The sequence below is a fragment of the Drosophila eugracilis genome, unplaced genomic scaffold, assembly GCF_018153835.1.
Source record: "Drosophila eugracilis isolate 14026-0451.02 unplaced genomic scaffold, ASM1815383v1 contig_2088, whole genome shotgun sequence".
In the NCBI taxonomy this organism is placed as follows: domain Eukaryota; kingdom Metazoa; phylum Arthropoda; class Insecta; order Diptera; family Drosophilidae; genus Drosophila; species Drosophila eugracilis.
This window is the reverse complement of record NW_024572964.1, coordinates 5,728,520-5,750,303: the sequence shown is the minus strand read 5'-3', so window position 1 is coordinate 5,750,303 and position 21,784 is coordinate 5,728,520. Positions and strand designations below refer to the sequence as shown.

Here is a 21,784-nt window from a genome sequence, read left to right as displayed (position 1 = left end):
TAACAAATCTAAACTTAAAATTGGAATAAGTTTTTTTACTTACTTATTTACAGTTATTAGTAAAACAAAGTTATTAGTCAGCTCAAAAAATAAATTTTGATAATCCAATCGGTGCTGCTACTTAATAATTCTAAATACTTGCATTGTGTGCAGGTTTAGTTGATGAACCATCTTAAGCTAAAAATGTCATACATAACTCCTAAAAAATAAAATGCAGTACATTATTTCAAAAAACCAACTGAATTTTGAAAATGGTCACATAGCCTCTCCGAAACAGTGTTGTACAACGTTTGTTTGAGCCAAGTGACGTGTGTTCTAGTTCTATGATTTAGTTCGAAAATTCGGAACTAGCACAAATGAGCTGACTTTACGTTTACGAGATATTTTTTTCCGCTGTCGGCAAATCTGTGTTTGCCACAAAACTTTTTGAAAGGCAATCATAAAAAGGACTCGAGAAGCACGCCGGCAGAGCGAGGTCACGCCAAAGTATTGCAATCGAGGTCACTACCTGCAAAACCTACGATGGGCAGAGCCGCCGCAGCCAGCGCAAACACCATAGTGGTTCAACCGCTTCGTGCAATTTGTTTATGTCTGCTCATCGCCAGCTGCTACGTGTCGCACTCTCAGGCGGATGAGCATAATCACAAGGTACGTTTTGGCCCTTAATATCGTGCAAGTTTGAACTAAATCTGTCATTTCTCCTCATAGTATAATGACCGGGAGGAGGTGGTCCTTTGGATGAACACGGTGGGTCCGTATCACAATCGTCAGGAAACCTACGCGTATTTCTCCCTGCCGTTCTGCAGTGGCCAAAAGTCATCTATTTCGCATTATCATGAGACCTTGAGCGAAGCACTCCAAGGTGTTGAACTCGAGTTCAGCGGCTACGAGATGGAGTTTAAGATCGATGCTCCGCGATCGGTCATCTGCATGGTAACATTGCAGGAGGAGAGTGCCAAGGCGTTTATATATGCCGTTAAGAACGAATATTGGTACCAGATGTACATCGACGGCCTTCCCATATGGGGAAAGGTCGGAGAGCGGGACGAACGAGATGGAAAATATTATATCTTCACTCACAAAAAGTTTGACATTGGCTACAATGGCCAGCAAATCGTCGATATCACCCTGACCACCGAAGGTAGGGAGGAACTCAAACCGGGATCCCACATCAACTTCTCCTACGAGGTCAACTGGAAGTCTAGCAAGGTGGAGTTTAAGAACAGATTCGACAAGTATCTGGACCCTAACTTCTTCCAGCACAGGGTGAGTATTAAATATAGTAAAAAAAAAAAATAGAAGATAGTATATGACATAGTTAAAGGAAAGAAATTTAAAAATAAATAAAGCGATTCAATTGAGGATACATAAACATATTATTTTCCTGAACTCCTTTAGATCCACTGGTTCAGCATCTTCAATAGCTTCATGATGGTCATCTTCCTGGTGGGCCTTGTGTCAATGATTCTGATGAGAACGCTGCGCAAGGATTATGCCCGCTATAGCAAGGACGAGGAGGTCGACGACATGGAGCGCGATCTTGGTGATGAATACGGATGGAAACAGGTTCACGGCGACGTCTTCCGTTCACCACCCAATACGCTGCTCTTTTCTGCATTGGTGGGAGCTGGTTACCAACTGATTTCGGTTGTTTTCTGTGTAATTATGTTCGCCATTGTCGGTGAATTGTATACGGAACGCGGTTCTATGCTGTCGACGGCAATATTTGTATACGCGGCCACTTCTCCAATCAATGGTTACTTTGGTGGATCTTTATACGCACGATTGGGAGGACGAATGTGGATCCGACAGATGTTAGTGTCCGCTTTTACAGTTCCAGTAGCCGTGTGTGGCACTGCATTTCTGATCAACTTTATCGCCATCGGTTATCACGCCTCGAGAGCCATTCCCTTCGGAACTATGGTGGCGGTTACCTGTATCTGTCTATTCGTGATCCTGCCTTTAACATTGGTAGGCACTGTGGTGGGTCGTAACCTGGACGGTCAGCCAGACTTCCCTTGCCGAGTCAACGCTGTGCCACGACCCATCCCCGAAAAGAAGTGGTACATGGAGCCACTGATTATTGTTCTTCTTGGCGGCGTTCTGCCATTTGGATCCATCTTTATTGAGATGTAAGTATTGTCTTGTCATTGGTAACTTCATTGTATTAAAAAACTATATATAAAAGATTTGGTGGAAATTATATTATTATCGCTCTTTTAAAACATTTCACTAACTTGCCTACTTCCTTCTGCACAGGTACTTCATCTTCACCTCCTTCTGGGCGTATAAGATCTACTATGTCTATGGCTTCATGTTGCTGGTGTTCAGCATATTGACTGTGGTCACAGTGTGCGTTACCATTGTGTGCACATACTTCCTGCTGAATGCTGAGGATTATCGATGGCAGTGGACGAGTTTCATGGCAGCAGGCTCAACGTCCATTTACGTTTATGCCTACTCCTTTTATTACTTTTTCTTTAAAACCAAGTAAGTCACGCATTAGTAGTTTTAATTATAGTTATGCTAAAGAATCGTTTTAATTATGTTACAGAATGTTCGGTCTGTTCCAAACGGCCTTTTACTTTGGCTACATGGCGCTCTTCAGCGGCGCCTTGGGAATTATCTGCGGTACCGTCGGCTATGTGGGCACGAATCTCTTCGTGCGCAAAATCTATTCCAATGTGAAAATAGACTAAGAGCCGTGCGACTCACTGCGCCGCAACCCGCCCCCAGATCTGTATATCATCCTAATCGATTTACACTTGTATTTATTGAGTAGAGTTTTAGTTCTGTGTGTTTACTTTTGCTCCAGTTGGCTCTCCTCTATCCGTCTCTTTGCGTTTCTCACTTCTCATGTTGGTGTGAAAATGAATGCCAGTCCAATGTATTCGCACCAAAGATTAAATATTCAGTTTATCGATGTATACGCAAGGCACATATATTACTTAAATAGTGTTTTTCGGAATTTGTTGATAAGAAACTTAAGACCGACAAAAATTGAATTCAATTCTGGAGAAATTTAAAGGAAAGTAAAATTAAGATATATTTGTAAATTGAAATCGGATTATTTTGCATTTACTTTGATTAGATTTAAGCGTCAATTACTTATATACACAATTTTAATTGGAATCTCTTTTAATTCCATAAAATCACTAATTACAAAAAAATATATATATATTCTCTTCTTTGCCTTTGGAAATCTTAAACAACTAAATTTTTTTTATCACATTAAATATGTAGTTCCGAAAATAATATTTTTGACATATATGTGCTTTGGCATGACGTGTACATCAAGTATTTTATTTGAATTGTTTGCCTAGAAAACTTATCAATCTATGCAATTGCAACAAAATGTGACTTGAACTTGTTTGCGCCAATTAAGTTTATGTACGATGCAAAAAATGTGCTGATTAGCAATAGTCGATAATCTAATAATAAATTCAATATATAAAACCAAAAAAATTGTTTACTCCTTTAGATGTTACCCCCATCACGGGCATTATCAAAAATCATCAAGATCGTTTAACGACTAGTGATCCGCTCAGTAACATTGACCCTCAAACTGCTCTTCAGTTTTTCGGAGGCAAACAACTTCTGCGGTGTTTCTATATTTTTTATTGGAATTTAATTGGTTTGGGCGCCTTATCTGCCCATTTATTAGGGTGCCAATTGCTAATTTTCGCATTCTTATTATTTTCCTGTGTTTTTTTAGGGAGAAACAATAGAAACAATGCCAAGAAAACACCAGGTTGGATCAAGTACTTTGGGATTATTCCATGACAACACAATTGATAAAGCTTTTTAGATTCCTGTCGTTAACTGATACAGTTTGGTTTTAGCTTATGTACTTGAATTATGATTATTACTTAATCACTGCAGTGTTTACAAAGTGTTTTATACCCTAAAAAGTTGGGGAAGGTTCCCGCAGTGATTTATTATATTTCAATGAGATTAATGGTATCAAATATTTATGTCACTTTAATTTAAATCTCTTTTTTGCATTTTATTTGTATTTGAATAATAGCTCTTTCAAATATTGTTATAAAATGTACATTTAAGTTGTTTTCAACTTTAATACCGTATTTGATAGACTATGGAAAATCGTTTCCTAGTGTATTTAAAGATTGTGGCTAAAGAAACCAGAAATCCTTTCATCCGGTTTTACTTTTCTGGTTATCTGGGCTTGTCAAGAGGCCCAATGTCACCAGTTCTCAAGCGAATGGCGCTCGTTTGGAAGTGAGCACTTACAGAGTGGACGAGTGCCACTAATGACGCGTGTTTTCGGGGGCTTTGTCTTGTCAATGGAATTCTCAGATAAGTCGGAAATGTCGCAGAACCTTTTCATTTCAATCCGTCGTAGCATGGTACCTGATTAAGAACATATTGATTTTGTAATTTATGCTAATTTCGGGGGAAATGGAAACTGTAACGGCGCTTGTGAAAATGTTTTTCTAGAATTTCTGTTTCCCCACAAAGGTGATGAAAATAATTTCCTGCAGCGAATCAAAAGTCTGGGTGTCATTTTGATGGCTAGCGCCCACATTTAGTGACATAAATTATCTGATTTAATCACAGTTTACGACTTGATTGACATTTGATGCATTTTTGAAGTTTTACTGCTGATTGTTAACCAAGAATCCAGAACCCTGCTGACCCAGTTTAAAGGCTTGTGTTCAGGCCTAATGATCTTCGTGTAAAGATTGTTGCATAAATTATCATAAATGTCAGTCGACCGCCTTGGCGATGATGGCATTTTTCCATTTGATCGCATAACATTTCCCTTTCGATTTTGGGCTAGGAACAGTTATAGAGACGCGGGAAATGTGTTTTGGGTTCGATCTTCAGATTACTTCGTTAATGTTATATGCATATTAAAATTATTCTAGAGTTTTCCAGCTTATAAAAGCAGCTGTCAAGTTCTTGGCTCAGCTCAGTCTGTTTTGGGTTGATTTTTCAAGAGCACTATGGATTTCTTGAGTCTCTTGGCTGTCTTCGTTTTGGGTAAGTTCAAAAAAATTCCTTAATTATAGTTTCATATCAACACACATTTTCCTGTAGGCTTTTCTACTACTGCCCAGGCTTCATTAGTGAAATGCTCCTGTGATCCTGGTCCTGCGGGTGAACGAGGTCCTCCTGGTCCACCAGGTCCACCAGGAAATTCGAATGGTCTTGCCGGCAGTGGTTCCGGCTACTGGGGCTATCCACCCACTGGTCCCTATCCTCCAAATCTTCCTATTATTCAGGGACCTAGAGGATTACCAGGTCCACCGGGTCCCCCCGGATATTGCTTCCCCTGCCCGGCGGTTCCACCATTGAGATCTTTTCCACCTCCCGGAGTTCCTGTTCCACCTTTTGTTTCTACTCCAGCTGGCGGCGGATTTGGGGGATCCTCTGCTTTGACCTCCGCAGTCGGCAATATTATAGTAATTCCTGGTGGTGTTGGAACCGGATTAGCTGGTCGGGCCCAGTTCTTCCACATTTCTCCCGATGGCCAGGTAATGCAGATAGATAGACCGCAAAATCTGCCAACTGAACTATTCGATTCAGCGGTGAATCAAGCGGCAGCTCCAATTCCACCACCTCAACCCACATCGTCATCTCTGTCGGCGATTACACCTCCGGCAGTTCAAATGGCACCCACTCAGCCCACACCTGGAGAACTGGGAGCTGCGCAGACCACATTACTTCCGGAAAACATTGAGGAAACTGTATTCGCGGTAGGAAATCGCAAGGACTTCTTGAGAGGCAGCTCCGATGCAAGCGATTGGCGGAGAATTCTCCTCTTGGGCGAGCGATCCCACGATGGCTTAATGACTGCCAAGGGTCACTCCGTGCAACAGCATAATCCCAACCAGCTGGAGAACAGCATGGAGAACTTTCAGAGGGCACTGGTTGAGCTGAAAGAAAAGTATGCCACTCTGGTACAACCTCGTAGTGCTAATCAATATGCAGTCATCATTTGAGAAGAAATGTAGAGATTGGAGTTAGTTGAATATTTTAATAAAACAGTACTGATAATGTCTAACAAGGAGATGATTTTGGGATTTCCCAAGTTTGTTTTAGCTTTATTTTAAAATTAAATGAATAGTTATGTGAAAGTTTTTATAAATTGATAAGAGATTTTTATATATATTAGATGGTAGAAACCCGAAGCTTCATTCAGTTGACTCTAACGTGTTAATTGTTTAGTCGCAAAGTAAACAAACTCAAAGACAAATTTTCTTGGAATCGATGATCAACGGCTAACTAAAAATAGAAACACTTCCCAAAGGGTATTTCCCAACAGAAATCCGCAATGACAATTGTCAACAATTATATTGCGTAAAATATAGACCCTAAATATAAAAGTTTCTCAAGAAAAATTCAATTGTCATAAAGCCATGCGATATCAAGAACTTGATTAGCATAATAAGCACAGGTACTTTGCATTTTATTAACTGCCCAATCATCCTGACAGCCAATTGCGATAATGGGAGTTCTCAAGAAAAACAAAATTGATTTAAATCAAATCGTTTTTAATTGCCTACAAAAATGGCATTGCTTATCATTTTTTGATACACCGAAATCAGATTTAATTTTTAAATGGACATTTCTAAGAATCAGTGGCCAAATGATCAATAATGATAATGATCTCAATAAATTCACATTACAAACAAAGGCGATAATATAATTTCTTAGTATTGATTAGAAATATAATTATAAGAGATACTGCCCCAATTATTTGTCAACAAATATATCTCAAATATCTTTCTAATATCTAAATATATTTATTAGCCCTTTCACCAACGTCATCTTTTTGCGTCAGACAAAATAATCCATTTTATAAAATTAAAGTCTTTATCAGAAATAACATATAATATAATCAATATAATGACGTACAAGCTTAACTATCTAGACTGGAAAATCCACTAATGGAAAGGTACTCAACCGATAGATAAACGTCTTCAAAGGCAATTCTTTAATCACGCCACATCCATTTCAGTCAAAGTCGAAAACTAAGATGTTACTTATTAATTTAATCAGATTTAATCGGATTCTCTAAGTCTGCTCATAATCAGACAATACAAATAAGTATATTTGGTTCTTTATATTGATAGGAAAACACTTCTTGTAGAATGTGCGAGTAGTCCCCGATCGAAATTCCTTATTTTCGAGGGGCGTGTGTTCCAGCACCTGTCAATTTTTGAGTATTCATTTAAAGCGATAAAGCGTACGTGAGAATTATTTTAGTGGATAAGCTAATGAAGAGTCCTTTGGCATGTCAATCAACTGCCAATTCCAATTCCTAATCGCAAGCGGTTAATCCATCACCCACACAAGCAGCAAAGGCCATCATATGTGGAATGGTGTTCTGTTCATAGACTCCGGTGAAAAGATGAGCCCAGGGCCCCGAGGCAAAAACACCGACATCTTCGCCACCATGAGTTTCTGATTCCAGGGGCACCATAGCAGGGAAAAGCTGATCAAAGTCTCCAATGGTGGGCAAACTGGTGGGATCCTTACGTTCATGGGTCTCGATGTTGTAGTAGTCCTCGAAACTCTTGCCATTCGCATAACTCAAGGCCAGATATGGTTTGCCATCCTGGCCCTTCGCCTTGGCAGCTCCAAAGATATCGCTTCCTCGTGGTTGATAGCCGGAAACACTGAAGGTGTGCGAGTGATCTGAGGTCACCACAATGAGGGTCTCCTCCGGATCGGTCATCTCCCTAGCCTTCTTAACAGCCTTCGAGAGTTCAGCGGTCTCATCCAATGCAATTCGTGCCATGGTAGAATGATGGCTGATATCAATCTTACCGCCTTCTACGAAAAGGAAGTAGCCTTGTTCTTCGGTTTCTAGTACTTCAATAGCCTTCTGTGTCATCTCCTCCAGAGTGGGTTCATTGTTGTCCGGATCGGCAAGTTGTTCCAGATGGTAGTGCATATGACTTTTGCTGAACAAGCCCAACAATCGTCCAGTTTCGGTGGCATTTATATTGAGCAGTTTCTTTTGTGTTTTCACAAAAGTATTTCCCTTATCTAGGGCCTCGAATTCCTCGACAAGATTGCGACCATCAGTTCGACGACCCTTGTCGTAATGCTCCGGACTGTAGAAGCTTCGCTTGCCTCCGCCTAACATCACCTTGAGTTTGCTGCCCACTTCGCCGTGGATTAATTGGACAGCTATATCCTGGAGACCCTCTGATAGCTCACCACAGTCTTCTTCCAGAACAGCATTATTCTCCCATTCACGATCGGCCACATGGGCATAAACTCCAGACGGGGAAGCGTGAGTCACTCGGGTTGTGGTCACCAGTCCAGCAGCTTTGCCTGCATCCATGGCCCACTTTCCCAAGGAGAATACATGGTTCGTTTCGTTAGCCATGGCCAAACAGTCGCCTCGCTTAACATGGGCATTGACGCCAATAGTTCCGTAGTTGGCTTTCACTCCGCAAAGATATGACGTAGAAGTACAGGCACTGTCGGGGACTATTTTGTCCACGGAATAGGTTTTCGACAGTCCGGTGAAGGGAAACTCCTCGAAGGAGAGCTTCAGTTCCTCACCTCCAATGTAACTCCTAGCAGCTGCCAGAGTAGCCAGTCCCATGCCATCGCCCAAAAACAGGATAATGTTCTTGGCCTTCTTTGTGTTCCTCACAAATTCCAACTTTTCACGGATCAGTTTCTTACTGGCTGAATGCCAGAACTCCTGGGTTTCCTCTCCGGAAATAGCACGAAGTCTGGGAGTACTTGGCAGATGGGGGTGCATTCGCTCCTCGTCCACGGGAGCTTTTCCAGGCACCGCTGCGCCCCAAGCGACGGTCAGCAAGCCCAAGCCAATCCAGAACTTCAGACTCAGCATTTTCGAGATGCTTTCACTGTGCCAGCCAAGTGAATACTGTACTTCGGAGTCACCTAGTGCCCATTAATATACCATCAGGTGCAGCTCGTGTGAGGAGTCGATAGGGCAGTTTGGTGGGGATCGGGTAATTTACGACACCTCCTTGTCCAGACCGTGATACTCACGTTTTTAGGCACTTGAGATAATTAATCGATCGCCACTTTAGATTGCTCAAATCACAAAAACAATCATATATAATGCGTATGTATATTACAGGAAGACCGCTTTGAAAATCGGAGGCTATATAACCGGGCCAATTCGTCTAATTTAGCCAGTCTCGCGGTCACTCTCGAACCGAGCATTTCTCAGTTTTAAGTTACCGCCCCCTCAAGATGGTGAAAAGTTTTCTGATCTTGAGCTTTTTCGCTCTCCTGTTCATCCAGGTTCAGTGTGATCTGACCGATGACCAAGAACATGGTAAGTGGAACCGAATAACGAAGCCGATATAACGAAGAGCTCACCCGAACGAATCCGATTTGTCGAGAACCCGGCTTATCTACAGCCAATTGAAATGGCCCACTCGCCTTATCGCAAATCTTGTTAGCTCATTAGACTTGGCTAATCTAGATCTATTTTTAAAAGGTTTCAGTCATCGACGAGCTATATTATGATTTACGAACCATTTGTTCACGTGACATGAAGTTGAGGTCGAAGAAAGATTAAAAAAAGAAAATATTTTGTGGTAGTAATCAAACAGTTTACTTACTTACTTAAAAAATGGTAACTTTATTTAGTTCAAATTGATTTCTCAGATAATCAAAGAAGAAACTGAAACGGTAACCAAGACTAGAATGTTAATTGATTAAGCGAGTGAGAGGAAAGGTTAAATGAAAGGGATATTAATTTGACAATATTAGGTATAACATAAACTAAAGTCAAATACTGTATGCATTAAACCCTAGAAAAAAAAGTAATCATGACAGCACTTAATTTTAGTGATGAAATCATTAATCACTTCCAGAGGTTGAAACGTTTTTAACACGTTTTATTAAGGCCTAATCAGGTGCGATTTTCCAGCGATAAGACGGTAGCCCAATACCCATAAATAGTTATAATTAAAACTGATTTATAGATCTAATCAAGATAGCTAGAAAACATGTTTACCACTTGAGAAAAGCAGTTTTATTAGACGAATTTTCCCGCCGATTAGTTGCTAACCCAAAGTCCGGACTTTACAGCCCAACATCCCCGTCTGCAATCATCACGCGACTTCGAGGCCCTCGACGAGGAACTGGAAACACGATTCTGGCACGATAAGGCCCAATCGATTTTGGCCGATAAGCTTGCCACCCATAAAAAACTTAACGAAAATCGAGCCAAGAACGTGATCCTATTTTTGGGCGATGGCATGTCCATCCATACGATTGCAGCCACACGTGCTTTTATGGGCGATAGCAACAAGCAGGTCTTCTTCGAGAAATTCCCCTATTTGGGTCTGTCCAAAACTTATGCCGTGAATGAGCGTACTCCGGACTCGGCCAACACAGCTACGGCCTATTTAACTGGAGTCAAGGCCAACTATGGTACCCTTGGAGTCAACGCGCAGGTCCAAAGAGGCGATTGTGTCACAAATTCTAGTAATCATGTCGAAAGCATTGGTAAATGGGCCCAGGACGCCGGCAAGTGGGCAGGTATTGTGACCACCGCCAGAGTGACACATGCTTCTCCAGCTGGTGTTTATGCTCATGTGGCGGAGAGGGAATGGGAGCACGATGGTGAGATCATTAGCTCCAACTGCAGTCCCGAAATCAACACGGATGTTGCCCGTCAGCTGGTGGAATGGCCAGTGGGCCAAGAACTTCGTGTTATAATGGGCGGTGGTCGGTCGTACTTCCGTGATCAGTCCCAGCCCGATGAGATTGGAGTTGCGGGTCTGCGATCCGATGGTCGCGATCTGATCAAGGATTGGCAGGAGATCAAGAAACAACAAGGAGCGGAAGGCAAATATGTCTGGTCCCTTAAGGGTCTTAGGGATACAGATATTAGCAAGACCGATTATCTTTTGGGACTCTTTGACACTTCCCATCTGCCCTACCATGGTGATCGTCGCCGAACCCATTACGAGGAGGCAGAACCATCTCTTTCTGACATGACAGAAGCAGCCATAAACTTGCTCAGTAAGAATGACGAGGGTTACTTCCTGTTCGTTGAGAGCGGCAGAATTGATATGGCCCATCATGCCACCAAGGCGAAGAAGGCTCTGGAAGATACTCAAGAATTCGCGGCAGCCGTGGAATTGGCCAGGAAAATGACCAATGAGGAGGATACTTTGATTGTCGTGACCTCGGATCACTCGCACACCATGTCTATTAATGGCTATCCGGTGAGTAATTTAAATAGAAAAATTTAAATAATATTAAATTAAAGGAATATTAATTAGTTATACACATCAAAATAAACTATTTCTCACTAATAACTATTCTAAAATATTTTTTTTACTATTATTATTTAGTACCGTCGTCAGAACATCCTGTCCCTGGCTCCCAACCTCGCTGATGACGAACTGCCTTTTACCGTCCTGTCTTATGCCAATGGTCCAGGATTTACCGATACCTACAACTCGGAAGACGGACGTATTGATCTTTCCCATGTGAACACTCTGAACGAAGAGTTTGCTTTCCAGGCCACGGTTCCCTTGAGCAGTGAAACTCATGGCGCCGAAGATGTGGGTGTCTTTGCTTCTGGTCCCTTCGAGCACCTTTTCACTGGAAATTACGAACAGAGTTCCATTCCTGCCATGATGGCCTATGCAGCCAACATTGGACCTTTCGCTAAGGATAAGCTTAATGAATAATAAAGTCCCGATTAAAGTTCCATACTCACACGGAATACTCAATAAAAATCCGTTAGTTTAAGATAATACCCTAGAGGAGTGTACAGTCGATATAATTAAGGAAAAGTGATAGCAAAATAAAGTAAAAATGCCAAATAAATGGAAAATGTAAAAACAAATTGTATATGTATGTATATGTAATTAAATTGTAGTCAGCCAGATCCGAGTCGTTGACCACACTTATATCCGAAAAATAACACCGTCCGATTTGCTGACCCAGCACAGACGACAAAATACAGAATATTTGCTAAGTCGCTGTGAGAATATGTTAGCTTTCAACTAAGTTAAGAGTTAGCCAAAACTCCATTGACATCTCGGATAATTCTTTGGTTGCTTTATCGGTAAATTAAGCTATGCCTTAGGGTACCGGTACAGACATGATTATTTAATGACCTGCGACCTTATCCCACGATCAGCGGACAAATGGTTCTTGCACTGACCGCATGGTCAGCACTATCCGTCGGCTTTTCGCAATTCAAAAAGTATATTTCCTCATCAATTTCAGTTTGATTTTGTTTATAGAGGAATAAAGAGCAGACGCTTTTAAATTATAACAACGACTACCGTCAAAAATTAAGAAATTATTATTACATTAATTTGTATAAAATATATTGCTATAAAAACAGAGCCTTATCAGTTTTCATCCTGATGATTCATGTTGTCCTTTAAAAGGGAAAAACAAATCATTAGGACCAAAGCAAACAGGTAGCAGCCCACTGAAGTGACAGATAATTTCTTAACCCACAGATAACGAAGCAGATTTTCCAAAAGATGTTGAAAAATATCAGCCTTCTGCTTACCTGTTTAAGTGATTCGCTTTGTCATTGTTAGTTGTGTTTTGTACATCGACATTTCAAGAACCTCGCGAAAAGATGTCTCTTTTGGTTTATACTGTTTTGTCCATTTTACTGAGTGCTGTGGTCACGTCTTACATATTCATCATTTATGGAGTCAAGCGTCGAGTTATTCAAGCTGTTAAAAGCAAAAATTCAAATGAAACAAATAGGACAGTTTGTGAAAAATTTAAACAAGCTCCAGGACCCCGACCATGGCCCATTATTGGCAACCTACATCTGCTGGATCGTTATAGAGATAATCCCTTTGCGGGATTCACTGAGTTGGCCAAACAATACGGTGACATTTACTCACTGACTTTTGGACACACCCGCTGTTTGGTGGTAAATAATCTAGAGTTGATCCGAGAGGTCTTGAATCAAAATGGCAAAGTAATGAGTGGACGGCCGAACTTTCTGCGGTATCATAAATTATTTGGCGGCGAGAGGAGCAATTCATTGGCCCTCTGTGATTGGTCACAATTACAGCAAAAAAGGAGGAATCTCGCCAGACGTCACTGCTCGCCCAGAGAATCGTCTTCGTTCTACATGAAAATGTCCCAAGTTGGCTGCGAGGAAATGGAGCATTGGAATCAGGAGTTACGCAAACAACTGGTCCCTGGAGAACCCATTGAACTGAAACCTCTGATTCTCAAGGCCTGTGGAAATATGTTTAGTCAGTACATGTGTTCCCTGAGATTTGAATATGATGATTTAAACTTCCAACAAATGGTTCAGTATTTCGATGAGATTTTCTGGGAGATCAACCAAGGACATCCACTAGATTTTCTACCCTGGTTATATCCCTTCTATCAGCGACACCTTAATAAAATTATCAACTGGTCCTCGACCATTCGGAAATTTATAATGGAGAGGATTATCAATAACCGAGAGCTTAACATCGATTTGGACGAGCCGGATCGAGATTTTACAGATGCCTTACTAAAAAGTCTCATTGAGGATAAAGATGTCTCTAGAAACACGATTATTTTTATGCTGGAGGATTTCATTGGCGGACACTCGGCGGTAGGAAATCTTGTGATGCTGGTACTCGCCTATATAGCAAGGTATCAGGATATAGGAAACAAAATCCAAGAGGAAATCGACGCCATTATATCGGAGGAAAAGAGAAAAATTAATTTACTGGATATGAATGTGATGCCCTATACGATGGCTACAATATTTGAGGTACTGCGGTATTCATCCTCACCAATTGTCCCCCATGTGGCCACCGAGGATACAGTGATCTCTGGCTTTGGGGTAACAAAAGGCACTATTGTGTTTATCAACAACTATGTGCTAAACACAAGCGATAAATATTGGGTTAGCCCCAAGGAATTTAATCCGTTAAGGTTTTTGGAAAGACCGAATGAGAAAAGTCCAAAAAATACGAATGGCTCTGATTCGGGCATCGAAAGCGATAAGGAAAAGTACCAACTAAGGAAGAATATTCCACATTTCTTACCCTTCAGCATCGGAAAACGTACTTGCATTGGACAGAACTTGGTCAGAGGATTTGGTTTCCTCATCCTGGTCAACATAATGCAGAGATATAATATAAGCAGTCACGATCTATCAACCATTAAGATTAGTCCAGAGAGTTTGGCACTGCCTGCCAAATGTTTTCCATTGGTTCTGACACCCAGAGAAAATATTTAGATTTAGTAATAATATAATACAACCGACATTTACAAATATTAATAATAAATTAAAAAGATCATCCTTAAATTCTATATTACCAAGACTAAATCGAAAAGTAAAACTATTTCAATTGTGAGTTTAATTTCAAAGATTCTTTTAACGCATATACGTAGTTTTTATTTCATTTTTCTGCATTTTGTACGATAACATTCACACAAAGCCTTATAGTTTCACACCACACTATAAAAATCTCACATACATTCGACTTATGAGGGCTTAATGCTAGATTAACTCGTTATGAATTTCGTTATAATAAATGACTCATATATATATTTATAATGTTTTTCAATCTCTATGCCGAATGGTAATTCATGTTTAATTCTTAAACACACTGAACTATTTACAATTTTATTTTCTTTCAGAAATCAATGATCTTGACCAAAGTCGAACCGTGTATAAATGACATAAACTTAGAGCTCAGTAAACCTAAAAAGACTTCTATCAATAAATGCAATTTGTTTACAAAATGGTCAATTAAAAAAATTTAAAAGCAAGCCTTTTAAGAAGTAAAACTTAAAGTAAGGGTACAGGGTTTCCGTGTTTATGACTTAAGAGAATTATCTAAACAAATCTATTGGCTAAAGAATCAAACTATGCAAAGATGGATCTACTACTGGGTCTCGACAAGGAGCTGCGGCTTAACATCCACCATTGGTTGTTCGCCTGAATCTGCTTCAGCCTCCTTGAGATCGTTACCGGCATCTTCCGGACTAGCTTCTTCTCCTCCATCATCTACATCTAACGTTTTTGGCAGTGGTCCCAATTTCTGCAGTATATCCACTGGCATTATTTCCGTAATATTGGGCACCGAATTTACATTGAATTGAGATGACAGTTCCGATAAAGATGGCAGATCGGGCAGAGGTGGTGGTGTGAAATAAGGAGCTATCGTTGCAGGAGGTGGCGTAGGATTAGTTGGAACAGGCACGGGCACAGGTAGCGGCACTGGTAGAGGAATAGGGACCGGAACTGGCGATGGTACCATGGCAACCGGCTGAGGGTAACTCTGATAACCACTTCCATCCAAAACGGGAATGGGCTGCGGCAGCACATTAATAGGTACAGGAGAAAGAACAGCTCCACTTGGCATTGGCGGCGGCGCACTCAGGTAATTGGGTATTCCATTCGACAAAGACATGGGCATAGATAGCGGCGGCGGTGGATGTTTGCTGAAGAAATCTTTGAGGATTGCTGCCCTCGTTGCGGGATCCACATGTGCAGGAATTATTGGCGGGCGGTGGCGTAAGAATCCGACCGGAATCTGTGGCAAACGGCCGGTCTTCATCAGCATTGCAAAATGCTTTGGATCGAATGGCGGGCGTAGTATTCTTGTGTGCGTCTTCACTATTGCACATTTGAAAGGATCAAAATGGAAGTATCGCATCTTAGGTTTTTTCTGTACCAATACAGGTTTCTCTAGATTGGCTGGCTTCGGCGTCAGAGGCGGCGGTGGCGGAGGCAATGCAAGCAATTCTTCTCGAACTTGTTGTAGCTTGGCTGCGGCTTGGGAGCGTCGCTCCTGATATTTTCGTAGGGCGCGCTCCACAGCCATTCCAACGACGACGCGATCTTCGTTGTCGCTCTCGTAAGTGGGCAGCACGTTATCCACGAAATTAACGCTCTTCCGCTTAGGTTTACTAAAAAATATATATTGTTAGGATATTTGATTTTGGAATTTTCCTGAAAATAGCATACCTTGTGTCCTCCATTGGCTCTTCTGTTGGAGCTGGCAGTGTGTTATCCTCCGTTTTTATAATTTCCTCGCTGGAGGGCACTATCTCCAAAACGTTTCCCTTTTGGACAGCCACCGGCATCACCGATGCCATCGTTGGCATTGTACCCGTAGATGCCATAGGCATATACGTTTCCAAGGGCACCGTTGGTGCCATTGGAAGTTCCCTGAGAACCGATCCAGTTGGCTGAGGTGAAGAAGCAACTTCACCCATATATTCACCATAATTGTAATAATCTTCGGAGTACTGTGCATAAGCTTGCTCCATGTTGTATGCAGAGTCCATGTAGGCGGCATATGCATCATAGCCATCACCCATATCCTGATTCTCCTGCTGCATCAAAGACATGTTGTAGTAGTAAGCAGCGGCTTCCATATCCTGGTTCTCCTCGAAATAGTTCATGAAGCCTACGTCTGCGGGTAAGCAAGATCTGGGAGATATAGAGCGAGATCTAGACCGGGAAAACGATCTCCTTCTAGTTGGTGATCGTGTCTTGGACCAACTGCGTCGCATTGGCGGCGATGGTGGTTTGAAGGGCAGTGGTGAACGGGATCGGGAGAAGCGTTCGCGTTCCCTTTCACGATCCCTGTCGCGACTAAGTGAACGACGCATGCGGGAAGGAGGCGGTGACCGAGGTCCAGCCGTTTTAGATGGGATAGGAGACAACGAATTTCGTTTTCTATTTCCAACTATTGGTGGTGGACGTCTTCGTCTACTTGGACTCCTACTGCGTGTTCGACTTCTAGATAGACTCCTGCTGTGACTTCTTCCTATTTTAGTTCCTCCGGCTGTTTCTGCTCTCTTGGTGTATCTTGAACCTCTTCTCGGCGATGGAGGGCGCCAACGTCTGGGGCTAGGAGAACGAGACTTGCCTCTCGAACCACGACGGCGGGCTCTATTTCTGGATATTGAACGCGAACGAGACCTCCGACGATTTACTTCTGGCGGCGGTGGACTCCTCAATGACCTAGACTTCGACCGGGACTTGACTATGGTGGGTTTCACGATGGCAATCTCCTTTGGTGGCTTTTTCAGAGGTGCCTGAGGAGGCTCCAACGCAAGTTTGGATGTTTCCGGTTGGTCTGGTTCATCCTTGTCAAATATTGCCGATTTCCTTGTTAGTTTTAAAGGCGAAATTGTAAGCTTAATAGCCTCCCGGTTGGCATTGAATATATTGTTCACAGGTAAGGTAGACTGTTGAACTTCCACTTTTTGCTGCACATGTTCTTGTTGATCCATTGACTGTTGATCTTCACCTGCACTACTCTTCAGTTCTTGTTTGCGATACTTATCCATTATTGCATTTCGCTGCATAAGGAAAAGGGATTCCATTTTGAGCAATTCCTCGGATATCTCATCACCAGCATCGTAGTTTTCACGCATCATCTGAATCCTGGCCAGATTGTCTTCGAGGCTTTTCAGTTTTCGTAGATCTTTGCTAACATTGTTCTTCTTTTGCTGCTGTTCTTTGCCAAGGTTATCATCTTGGTTTGTATTGGAATTACCTGATGCCGCGAGGGATTCCTCATCCGAGGCGCTTTCATTGGCATCATCGTCTTCGGAACTGGAATCCTCCTCGCTTCCGCTACTACTGCTACTTGTTGAGGATGTCTCTGTACCCGAGGAACTTTCTTCGGCAGTGGAATTACTTAATGAACTGTTCTTAGACGTGTCTAATGGTTCTTGCTCCTTATCATCGTTAGACATTTTAATTATATTCATGAATTTATCATATAACTCATGGATATTGCTTGTTGGCAGGTTCGATTCTTTCGCTCGAGGAGGTGGCGTGCTATTGGCATTCCACAAGGCATTCGAGTCCTCATCATCATCATCGTCATTAAATTGAGTAGCTGGTGGTGGGAGAAGCTTTTTGGGGTTGGGAGCAGGTGTTGGAGTGGCAGGAGGGGCGTTCTTCGGCATACTGGCCATGGAGTCGTCGTTTTCCCAGTTGTCAATGTAGTCATCGGTATCAGGACTTTCCTGCTCTGAAGATGGTGGCGGGGCATTGGCTGCCACTGCACCATTTCTCACTAGCACCTCTTGCTCTGCTGACCGGGGGGGCGTGGCATTGCGTTCAATTTTGATGGTGGTCAGAGAAAAGGCTGATGGTTGAGAAGGAGGCGTAAGATCCTTTTCAATTTTTATGCTGATTTCTTTGTACTCATCATAGCGACTTTGATGACTAATTGATTGATCTCGCTCTCGTTCCAATTCTTTGTCCCAATCCTCTTCACTTTCACTGTCTCTTCTTTGAAGACGCCTCTCCTTGCTTGAGGGACGCGAGTGAGATTTTCTCCCGCTTAATACTGATTCACGCTTGAACGGATTTTGATGTCTTGGTTGAGTTTTGTGATGATCCACCTCTGCCCTACTAACATCAGATCTGCTATAGCTAGAATTTGACAGATACTCAGTTTTTATCTCCTTCGGCGCCACTTTTCTTTCCTTGTGTTCATTCGTCCTTCGTAACAGCTGCTCCTTGGTAGCCAATAAGGCCTCCAAATGTAAATCACTATCATCAAGCAGGGCGCCAATTCTACTGTGAATCTCGCTGGCCTTAAGCAGTGGATCCATTTTTTTGGACTTTAATGTTTTAGCAATAGGAACTGCAACTGGGCTAGCTTTTAATGGGGGCGTATTACTCCTTTCGATAAGTGCAGCTGGTAGTGTAACGGCAGTGTTTGGTCTTGGAGGTGATTCAGCGAATATATCGTAACCCTTGGGTTTCGAGGTTTCATTAGTTGGAGTTTGATAGAGTTCACTTTGGGGCGGCGTCGTTGGTGGTGTTCCTTCTCTGGTATCCCAAGAGGAAGGCACCTGACTCTTTTTCTTCGAGTTGTCTATATCGACGGCATTTTTGTTGGTGTTATCATGCGCTCTTCTGGACCCCTCCAAACCCTTTTCCGTGAGACTTTTAAAATCATTATCTTTTGAAAGGTTCTTGCCTTTTTCATCCGTCCTTTCCTTGGGTTTTTCCCTTGAATGCTCCCTATATTTTTCAGTGCCGCTTTCTTTTGAGCGCTTCGTTGTCGATTTTTCTCTAGATCGGTTCCCTTGTGAACCATCGTCAAATGATTCGTCTAATTGACCAGACAGGTCTTTTTTACGATCAGCTTCCCTTTCCTTTGCATTTTCTAGTACATTCGTATTTTGCTTTACTTCCGATCTTTCCTTAGATAGTTTTCTGCCTTTTTCTTTGGATCCTTCGCGATGCCTTTGGTTCCGGTGTTCCTCGTGCGTTTCCTTATAGTTATCCCTAGATTTCTCTGTATGATTATTCGATTTATCTTTCGATTTCTCCTTAGATAAGTCTCGCTTCTTATCTTTTTCGTCTAGCTTTTCTCGACGTATCTCTCTGGATCTGGACCTTTTCTTTGATTTTGCTCTGATGGGGTCTCTGTCCTTTGTCCTTCGCCCGGTTTGATCTCTGGCTTGTGATATTTGAGGTGTTTTCGCCCTAGTTCTATCTCTCTCCCTGGATCGGTCTTTTGTTTTGCCTCGGGATTTTCTCCTTTCAAACGTCCTAGTTTCACCTCCAGCTTGATCTTTTTCCATGGATGTATTCCTCGGTTTTTCTCTTGTCTTATTCTTTTCTTGTGATCGTTCCCTAGTTTTTCCTCGAACTAAATCTTTTTCTCTCGACTTTTCTCTGGTTTTTACTTTATTTGAGTCCTTGTCCCTGGACTTTTCACTCCTCTTTCCTCTGATTGAATCCCTTTCCTTTGATCGCTCCCTAGTTTTCCGTCGGGTTTCATTCCTGTCCGCAGATCTTTCTTTAGCTTTTCCTCTATCTATGCTTTTCCCATCGCTGTGCTGGGACTTATCCCTGGTTTTGCCCCTGGATCGATCCAATTCAGTTAACTGTTTAATGGACTTATCCGTTGTTTCGCTAGGGTCTCCTTTGGATTTGTTAACAGCATTTTCTACTTTACTCCCACAATTATCATGCTTTGAACTAGAGCACCCGGAAACCAGATTGAAAACAAAAGACACTGGCGGTTGTAGGGCTGTCCACCTGAAATTAAATGGTTATACCTTGATTCCTAATATAACTATGGTAGTCACTTACACAACTTCTGATTGGGGTATCTTGGGGCGATCTGAACTGCTGTTACTTACAGGTCCTAACGAGTTCTGTGGTCCATAGCCTCCCGTCGGAGGTCCTTTAGTTGGCAAACCACCAATCATGGGTGCTCCCACATGATTTTGCATGGGCGGGCACCCAAAGAAAGGAGGTCTCATGCCTCTTGGTCCACCTCTGCCCATTCGGGGCATGAAGCCCATGCGGGGGAAGTCAAAGCAAGGGGCTCTCATGTGAAATCTAAGTGGATTAATACCTACAAAAGGGGTTGGTGGGGCTTGAGGAAGGGACGCCGCGGCAGCCTCTTCCTGCTTTTCCTTCCTAGCCTTTTGCACATCTTCCACATTCTTGAGATCTTCCCCAGAGGAATCCGATTCCGAATAAAGACCTTCACTATCGTCAGCCTCTTCGGTTTGTTTTTTTGGTGTACCCAAAGAGCCGTTCTCCTTGCGAGACTGTTCCTGTATACAACCTGATAACTTTCTTAGCGTTTTGCTTATTACCAAGTCATTGGAAAGATGCTTCTTTATTGCGGGGCTTTCAGAATCATCATGGGGCGGGGTCACTACTTCGCCCGGCTCCAGACTGTTGGTGTCATTGTCCTGGAGATCCTCCGGCGGTTTGCCTGTTGTTGACTCCTCCATTTCAGTGGTAATTCCTCCAGCTGCTTGCGACATTTTCACATCCGGCGACCTCAAATCGGTTTTCCCCTCACTCCACTCCCTTTTCGTTGATTTTTTCTTGTTGTTTGCGGGAGCACACGCTTTTCTTTCTGTGCTTTCTCAATGGCGGCGCCGCGTTGCTGAGTTTCCACGCTACGTTTTCCCTCGCCGAGTGGTAATATCGATTGGGCGGCGCGGGCGGACGTCCTCGTCGGTTGCAACAGTGCACCAGCTCGGCGTTTGCGGTTTCATGTACGTTTCCGTATAATGTTTATGCCATCATGAAAAACCAAATAGAGCTGACTTCAGTGTTACCAGATACTGAAACGGTATGAAAACTAAATGCTCTCGACCAACCCTGAGGTAGCGCTTGAAAAGTACCATTTTGCTCCACTTATTCGAACCGTCTATTAATGAGCAGGTATTCCAAGCTTTTATAATTATAAATAATTAGTAATTTATAAATGGACAATAGATAATAAGTAGACATCGACAAATAGTTAAAGTAGTTTAACGCAAGTATGAGATGTTATCGATTACGACTCTCACCACCCTGAAAGTAGACTATCGATAAGTCAGGTGCCCTTTTTGCGTTGCCACACTGACAATGACGATATGGCAACGTAAATTTAAATTTAAAGTTAATCAACTAATGTTTTCCTAACAACGGACTTTTACATGCTCGAAGAGTTTTAGTAGCTATGTGAAATGCAATCAAACACCCCAACGCATTTTACCGCTGCTGACTGCACTTATTTCCGCTTCCTCCTAATGTCGAGCGGCAATCACTCAAATGCGAAGTGCAAATAAATGACAAATTACGATTACCGTTGTGCCCGCTAAACAAACATAAACACAGTAACTAAATATTTATATATATATATATATATATACAATAGGCTCGCAGATAAGTCAAGCGAATCGTGGAAAACCCCGCTATACGCAGAGATTATGACATTGCCCGTCGGTTAAGGGAGATTTGAAAAAGACGGAAAAGTTTCCATCTGGCATTTTGAGATGCATCGAAAAATGAAAACAGCCTGCTCTGGATGCTGCA

The 21,784-nt window shown here is 42.3% G+C and overlaps 6 protein-coding genes across 6 annotated transcripts; 4 read left to right on the top strand and 2 right to left on the bottom strand.

The window, feature by feature from the left end:
- The first annotated feature begins 331 nt into the window (after window positions 1–331).
- LOC108108146 (transmembrane 9 superfamily member 3) lies at window positions 332–3,465 on the top strand. Its single transcript, XM_017216075.2, has 5 exons — window positions 332–648; window positions 709–1,266; window positions 1,399–2,132; window positions 2,260–2,490; window positions 2,555–3,465. Exons 1-5 carry the CDS (start codon window positions 523–525, stop codon window positions 2,697–2,699), a joined length of 1,794 nt encoding a protein of 597 aa, XP_017071564.1. The 5' UTR covers window positions 332–522; the 3' UTR covers window positions 2,700–3,465.
- Window positions 3,466–4,897: 1,432 nt separating this feature from the next.
- Window positions 4,898–6,034, top strand: LOC108108194 (collagen alpha-2(VIII) chain). Its single transcript, XM_017216146.1, has 2 exons — window positions 4,898–5,004; window positions 5,062–6,034. The coding sequence occupies exons 1-2, from the start codon at window positions 4,968–4,970 to the stop codon at window positions 5,964–5,966; spliced, it is 942 nt and encodes a 313-aa protein (XP_017071635.1). The 5' UTR covers window positions 4,898–4,967; the 3' UTR covers window positions 5,967–6,034.
- Window positions 6,035–6,999: 965 nt separating this feature from the next.
- Window positions 7,000–8,855, bottom strand: LOC108108193 (membrane-bound alkaline phosphatase). Its single transcript, XM_017216145.1, has one exon. It carries the CDS (start codon window positions 8,840–8,842, stop codon window positions 7,289–7,291), a length of 1,554 nt encoding a protein of 517 aa, XP_017071634.1. The 5' UTR covers window positions 8,843–8,855; the 3' UTR covers window positions 7,000–7,288.
- A 303-nt stretch (window positions 8,856–9,158) lies between these two features.
- Window positions 9,159–11,694, top strand: LOC108107601 (alkaline phosphatase). The gene is made up of 3 exons (XM_017215166.2): window positions 9,159–9,298; window positions 10,060–11,204; window positions 11,334–11,694. Exons 1-3 carry the CDS (start codon window positions 9,214–9,216, stop codon window positions 11,673–11,675), a joined length of 1,572 nt encoding a protein of 523 aa, XP_017070655.1. The 5' UTR covers window positions 9,159–9,213; the 3' UTR covers window positions 11,676–11,694.
- Window positions 11,695–12,532: 838 nt separating this feature from the next.
- LOC108108047 (cytochrome P450 307a1) lies at window positions 12,533–14,520 on the top strand. The gene has a single exon (XM_017215921.1). It carries the CDS (start codon window positions 12,587–12,589, stop codon window positions 14,204–14,206), a length of 1,620 nt encoding a protein of 539 aa, XP_017071410.1. The 5' UTR covers window positions 12,533–12,586; the 3' UTR covers window positions 14,207–14,520.
- On the bottom strand, window positions 14,343–21,036 carry LOC108108046 (serine/arginine repetitive matrix protein 2). Its single transcript, XM_017215920.1, has 3 exons — window positions 20,054–21,036; window positions 15,944–19,999; window positions 14,343–15,885 (listed from the first exon to the last, which is right to left on the bottom strand). Exons 1-3 carry the CDS (start codon window positions 20,740–20,742, stop codon window positions 14,859–14,861), a joined length of 5,772 nt encoding a protein of 1,923 aa, XP_017071409.1. The 5' UTR covers window positions 20,743–21,036; the 3' UTR covers window positions 14,343–14,858.
- Window positions 21,037–21,784: the final 748 nt, after the last annotated feature.